Raw genomic sequence first — 7,500 nt, forward strand, 5'->3', positions numbered from 1 at the left:
AATGCATGAAAATGATGATGCTGAGTTTAATTGTCAATTAAAATCGGAATTGCACATTATGCAGATTTTTTTTGCTTCCTAAGCATCCTTTTATACTCACCTCAAGTTTACTTTTAAACATTCCTCGATTTATATGGAATTTAAGTATCATGGAATACATTTTAATAATGGTGGATCCAAGATAGCGGATGCTTCCAGTTCCAAAATCGTACTAATAAATGACGATATCATGAAATCACTGCTATTATTAAGTAAAATGGGACATTTATTAAATAATTCGAAATGGCAGATCCAAGGTGGCTGATTCTTCTAATTCTTTTTTTTTTTTTTTTTTTTAGAAATAAATGACTTCATGATGACATCACTGCTATTGCTAAAGATTATTTATGTCTTAGCCAACTTCTTGATTTTATCATTTAAGTATTTTTTGCTTTATGTCTACTTTAAGGAAAATTGGGATTTTGCTAATGATTTAAACAATATGACGTTATTATGACGCCAGATTACGTCAAAGTGTCAATCAAGTTTAGCCTGAATTCATCCGATTACTTCGAGTCGTTATTACTCCCTCAGTAACGGTCTGAATCGACCGGCCGTTAATGTCGTCCAGTGACGTCACTCACTACCCAAAAAGCGGGTAGTGATTTTGATCGGTTGATTGTCTAAATATTCGCATAATAATGTATAATTATGAAAAACTTTAGCGGGATAGCAGCTTGATATTCAGCGGATCGCATCCCTTGCATTCTTTCGTGTAGTTCAAACATTTCGATAAGCTTAATCTTTATCTTAAACAGCAAAATTGCCCTTGTATTCGAAACTGAAATGCTAAATTGAACTGCGAATGGAGAATCATTGCGGAGAGTCGGTAGGTTTTTCATTTAAAGCGCCGCTTTGTGGTTTCAGCGGCCGGTGATTTTGTTTATGCGAAGTTTTCTGAGATCAATGTTCGACCTTCTTGCTATTTTCACCGTCAAGTGTAATGATTCTGTTAGCTCTTCTTTCTTGTTTCCTTGTCTTTTTTCATCGTTAAGGACCAAATAGCTTCTTTTCAATTAAAGCAAATCATTGTGTTTTTGAACTAAGTGTTCCGTGTGTGTGTTTATTTCATTGCGTGATTGCGACCGAGTTTAATTATAGAGCTACAAGCTGTTCGGAGTTGTACTGCAAGCAGTTGATAGTTTGAACGTTAAACATGAATTACGATCAAAAAAAATAAAGCAATTCTGTATCATGGAGACGTTTTCAAACGATATTTCTCGGTTTGCCACTTGAAAATCGTCTTTTACTTTTTGCATGAATTAAAGCAAAGGTCAACGAGTAGTGACGTCACTGGACGGCATTAACGGCCGGTCGATTCAGACGTTACTGAGGGAGTAATGACGACTCGAAGTAATAGGATGAATTTCAGGCTAAATCAAGTTATGTCCGAAGTTGGAAATGATGATTAAATTAAGTAAGTGTAATTTTGGTGCCCGTGGCATGAGCGGTTTTGAAGTTATAGGGGACCTCTGAGCCCCCTTCCCCAGTTGCAGAAAGATGGGCTCTGAGTCAATAGCCCAATTGGCCTGAAGCCTAATGAGCTATTGACTCACGGGCCATTAAGGCGAGAGGAATAACTGTTTTAGTAAAATCCAACCAGTTGGTCAAAAATATCGAGACAAAACAACTTTAGCTAGCGAAACGCGATTCAGCCGCCATAATGTTTTGGTTTTTTTAAGCCAGTGCTTTTCGCTAGTAGCTCAACCAATCAAAACGAAGCATTGATAATACTGCAGACCACTAGTTCGCTTTTACTCAATTCTGACAACCAGTTAGCTTTTTACTATGCTAAGCGATGTTCTCTCTGCGCCGCGGTTTCTTGCTCTCGTCTTCTCCTTCGTTGCTGCAGAGTTTCGGTGGTAAATCTTCCCCAGCGAGGATTTCCAGCCACTTGCGCTTGCGGCTTCGTGACATTCGCATGAGAAATTTCTCTTGATTCACCAATAGCAAACATTATTATTCACCAAATAAGTGGATAGCAATTTTCGCGCGTTCTGATTCCTGGTGGAACATCGCATTGTCGCGGAACATGATATCCCCTTCCCGAACGGTAACTCGGCCTCTTCGTTATCGCTAAGATGGAACAACCTCCTTTGGATGCTGATGAATCAAGAAGAAATTGTGATGATGCAAGACCAGGCTAAGGCTTTAGTTGCCTCAGTGCGACAGAGAAGAGTAAGGTCAGAAACAAACAACAATTAAAAATGAGAGATCTGGTACACTGCCAGACTATCTGTATCAGAAGACGGTGCCGGTGAGTGAAAACATCAGATTGACTCCAAGTGCACGGCAGTCACAACCGCTGTCTCAAACGGTTACGCCAGAGATTCCAGCACCCTGACCCTGCTGAGTCTGACAGGACAGAGTCACATGAACGAAGCGATTACGATTCAAGGGGTGACAAGGAAGCGCGTGAAGAATATCTTTCCGTAGAAGCAAGTGACAACCTAGGAAATTGGAATCTGGCTAACAAGTCCGAAACAAGCGGAATCGGTGGGACAAAATAAAAAATTGTGGTGGGAAGCGGTATTTGGAAACCCTATTTTAGGCGCTGTACACAGTGTTACAGGCTGATTGAACTATGACGCACTTTTTGTAACTTAATTTTCGGTTGACTACGAAATGAGCACGGGCGGCAGTTCTGCGAAGAATTCTCTCCTCAGCCGTGGGAAAGAACGACAATAATTCCTTTCTATATTAGTAAGCAAATAATCAACGAAATACTACCCAGTCATTAAAGAAGGAAGTCGCAAAACTTGTACAGAGTTTTCACTTTACATATGGGTATTACTTTTCTCGATAATCTTATTTGCTGGGCTCTCAGGCATAGAGGTAGCCAATAAATGGGCCTTTCGACTTCCACTATCTCCACGCGGCCATGAAATGTCCTCAATGTGTTTCACTATTCACAGAAATTACTGAAAATTTCCAAAACCGTAAAAGCTTTCTTCATGAAAAACAAACAAACAAACAAAGACATAATATTGATATGTCACTTTGATTCGTAGTCAACTTGATTAGATATAAAACTGTAAATACTGATCAACAAATATGATATTTATCATCAGGCTTCACTTTGGTTTTATATTTACTTGTTTTATATTGGAATGCGATACATTTAGCTGAAACAAGTTGAGGAAACAGAGTCTCATCGTAAAAAAAAAATGTTAGATAGATTATTTATCGATCTTTCTTCAAATGTTTAAATTTGGGAGATCAGCCCCGTTAACAGTCGCCCAAAACTGAATAATAGGATAAACTGACAGCAGCTTACGATCAATTAATGAAAAAGTATCCTATCGGAGAGATAAGAGGTAACATTAATTTTTCTGATTATTGTACTATTAAGTTATTAGCTTTGTCTTTTTTTGTTTGTTTGTTTGTTTTATTTCTTTCGGCCCATGGAGTTTTTGTGCTCAAGCGAATTCGCTCCCAGTTTTAAAAATTGCCTCATGATTGGTTTCATCGCATCTCTGGAGACTGCACCTCTTTAACTCAAAGCCATTAGGGGGACCGTTTGACTAGAATGGAATCGAAGAGACATCTGTTATGACAGCATACACAACTACAAATGACATTATACGATTTTTTGGCTAACAGCTAGTCACTGATACTTTCCCCTTTCGATCCTTAGAATAGGACTCAGGTCACAATTTTATTTTCGTAAAGTCGGCCAAAATATCTCTCCGCCTCACTCCCGAAAGTCATGCTTGGTTAAAAATCTTGAAGTAAATGCTCTTTCACTTTCTTTTAACGTTGTAAAGGGTTAATTTCATGTTTTTAAATTCAATGTGGTGGCAGTACTCACGGTTTGAATTTTTTACAAATTTCGTGACATGGCTCCTTTAAGTTCCTCCTTGGCGCCGGCTCTTGACGTCAGTACTGCTTTGTCAACATGTTCACTTTAACACCTGAGTAGCCTCACTTATTTAGATCATTGAGGCAGTATAGATAGAAAATACTTCGTCTAGTTTGATTTTGGAGTGGTTTTGAAGTGATTTTTTGTTTGTTTATCTGTTATTTCTCCTTTCCTTTCAGGGATACTAACGCTGACGTAACCTATTGATATTAATGTGCCAATTACGAAGCATATGTTCTAGAAACACAAGGTTTTAAGCTTTGCTTCATAATTACACATTTAAATAACAATATAATATTTGTAAACAGTGAGTATAAAAAATTGTGGCGTAGCCGACGTTCGATATCAAAATTCTAACACGAATCCGAGGCTTTTGGGTCATTTTTATATTTGGTTTTCTTTGTGCTCAAGTCTCCACTGGGAATAACGATACAATCAATTCGAAAAAAGAAATGCAATTTTGTTTGCAAACTCTCGGAGTCATGTTAGAATTGTGAGTTTGATTATATTGAACGTGGGCTATTACGTAATGCTTACGCGTACAAAGGTCAAGTGAACGGAAGAGATGACAACATCGGTCATGATCGGTGCTTGAAACAAAACTCAGTGGGCTTAAATGCTTGTTCAGTTTGCTTGGTGTCTTAGCTATGGGAAGAGTATGCACTGTTGTGGTGTTTGTTTTCCTTGCACGGTGTTTTAACATACAAGGACAGGAGCAGCAAGGTAAGAGAGATGTATGTCACTTATTTTTAATATTAAACGGGTGGTTTTCAACACTGTCTGACAAACTTTTGTCTGAAATAAAACTCTTACTCTGATATACTAAGGAAATGTTAATGTTAAGGAAATTCACCGTTCGTCATTATTATTTATCCTTGCTGCACATGGGCTAATGCTGATTCGCCTTTTGAAATTTTCTCATCAACATTGGATTAATCGTATCTCTAAGGATTGCATCTCTTAAGTCAAAGCGATAGGTTAACGCATTTACCTGACGGGGGGATGTTTAACTTATAGTATGGATTGAGCGTCTGTGAAAACATACTAGACAACTGACATAATTGTGCGCCACCTTAATGCTCCCCCTTGTTGGGTTTTCATAACTAAAACTTTAGATGTAGTTGATTCAAATTGTTTGTTTTGAAAAGAAATATAGATAGATAGTTAGGGACTGTTTTCTATAGATTTTAAGAAACGTTTGTCAAAATATCAAGATGTTTTTTAGAATTTCTAGGAGGATTGATTCGCGCTATTTTACGTAATATTTGTGTTCAGGCCATATATGCTTACATCATCATTTTATAGAAAAAGTAGAAGATTGAAGCTGCTCGCCTTTTTTTGTGTCTAACCATTTTGGAAAACCTACCTGTGGCGAGAATCAGTTTTAGTTAGGAATTGGGGGAGTGCTGAAGCAGTTTCCTTGAAGATTATTGTAAAAAGCAATGTTCAGGAAAAAAAAAAAAAAAAAAAAAAAAAGGTCTCAATCTCCCTGAATACGTTGCGTATCTTCAAATTTTCATAATTCTACTGCATTTTCAAGGTTCACCGTAACATTTGACTTTTCTCATATAACTTAGGAAGCATTGTGAGTACGGCCAAACAGGAAAAAATGAGAGGAAACTCGTCGGTTTTGATTATTACATAAGGTTTTTAATTATTATTATTATCATTATTATTATTCAGTTCTTGGCTTTAGAAAATCCAAGAAACATGTTTTTTTGTTTGTTTGTTTGTTTTTTTTCACATAAAATAATATTAGCTTAGACATCCAGATCTAAGCCGGCGTGGCATTTTTACACATTGTAATTTTTAGGAATATGTCCGAAAAACTGGTTCAAGTTAAATAACGAGTCATGCTATCATATCTTTAACTCGGGTCTTAATTGGGAAGCAGCAAAATCTGCCTGTGAGGAACTAGGATCCACTCTTGTCATGGTAAAATCACAAGCTGAACAAGAGGCACTCTCTCCCAGAATTATATCTCAGCGCGTTTGGATAGGAATGCACAGATATAACGGTACCTCACCTTGGTTTTGGGTTGACGGAACACAGGTTACATACACCAACTGGGGATCTGGAGAACCCAATAACGTGGACAACGAGCTCTGTGTAATGATTTGGCCTCCGTCATTCCCATTTAAATGGAAATGGAATAACCAGAGGTGTGCAGTTGCTTACCACTACGTGTGCGAAGTCTCCGGTAGGTAAATCAAGACGCGGTAGTTGACGTTTTTGGGGTAGGCTATACTTAAACGCTGATAATTAGATCGTAAAAAGATGTTGTAAAACGATTTCTGTGAAGTTCCGCGGTGTTTTTATATATATATAAATAAAGTTTTTTTTCGATTAGATGATCATTACTTTTGGCTTTTATATTCTGGTGCGTATTCTGATTAGCATAACAGTTGTCGAATTTCAGAGGGAAAAAAAACAGTTTCCCCCAGACATTAGAGACCTTACGACCGAAGCTTGGCCATATAAACTTACCGCAAAAGGCAATCCGAGGGTTTGCGGTTAACGGTTTCACGCTATCCTTCTGCCCATATTTAGGAATTAAGATTCCCGGGTGGTAGCTCGCGGCTGCCATGTTTGTTTTTATTCATCCGTTCACTCTATTTTAGCTGAGAAAGTTCAACATCTAATTAGCGAAAGAGTTCTAAAAAGGATTATTTTCTCTCAAACATGGTATTGTGATGTTTTAGGGTGCGAAAAACCTTGTAGTAAATCACTTACCTCTGAAGCATGATCTAGCCGTACAATATTAACTTGAACCTCAAACCGCAAACCTGACGGCAAGGTACTAGCCACGTGACTTCTTTACGTTTGCGGTTCGCGGGAAATGCCGAAAAACCTCAATCTTAAGGTCTCTATTGTTTTCCCTTTCCCATGCGTATCTCGAGACGGTTTTAGAAAATCAATAATTGAGAAAGATGGTGTGACGTACTACAGGATTACATAATAACAATTTCAATTGATACCCCTAGGCCGTCTGGAGAAATATCCCTAAAATTTCAACATTGATGTCAGAATCCTCGCTCAGAGTCATTGTATTGCCATCGTTAGTCTATCCTTACTTTGAACTTTGAACTTTGAACAAGAAAAATAATACGCAAATCTTTGTTAATCAAGCAAGAAACTGGATGGTTTTGCTCTTCTCATAGAGGGGGGGGGGTCTATTACACAGGGGGCGTTTATTAGAGAGGGGCGTCTAATACAAATATAACTTTGTAAATGGGGCGTTTATTACATCATTATTTCCGGTTTTTTAGTTGATAAATCGTCCAATCTTATTTCTAATAATATATTAATCTACCGGTAGTACCACCAAGAACAGCACCTGCATCCAGCATTACCGAGTTAAGCTACTACCTGAGGAAATAGACGAAAAGTAATACTATTCGTGGTCTTGAACAACAAGTTTTAAATTTGATAATTCACACTCAAAATTTCCAATTTAAATGGAAGTTAGTTTAAAGGAAAGGTCGATACAAACTAAATAATTGCTAAATCGCTTTCATCTCTTACAGAGGATTAATGGCGAAACCTTAATTTGAACCTCCACTTTGTATGATTCAATTTATTTTCCAGGAATACAAGGC

The 7,500-nt window shown here is 37.6% G+C and overlaps 1 protein-coding gene across 1 annotated transcript in view; it reads left to right on the forward strand.

The window, feature by feature from the left end:
- The first annotated feature begins 4,548 nt into the window (after positions 1 to 4,548).
- LOC140948860 (adhesion G protein-coupled receptor L1-like) overlaps positions 4,549 to 7,500 on the forward strand; it is an 18,616-nt gene continuing 15,664 nt past the window's right edge. The window contains exons 1-3 of the mRNA XM_073398129.1: positions 4,549 to 4,624; positions 5,715 to 6,101; positions 7,490 to 7,500. The exon at positions 7,490 to 7,500 is cut by the window's right edge and continues 224 nt beyond it. Coding sequence (XP_073254230.1) covers positions 4,549 to 4,624; positions 5,715 to 6,101; positions 7,490 to 7,500 — 474 coding nt within the window. The remainder of the gene's footprint in view (positions 4,625 to 5,714; positions 6,102 to 7,489) is intronic.

This window comes from Porites lutea, chromosome 9, assembly GCF_958299795.1.
Source record: "Porites lutea chromosome 9, jaPorLute2.1, whole genome shotgun sequence".
Taxonomy (NCBI): Eukaryota; Metazoa; Cnidaria; class Anthozoa; order Scleractinia; family Poritidae; genus Porites; species Porites lutea.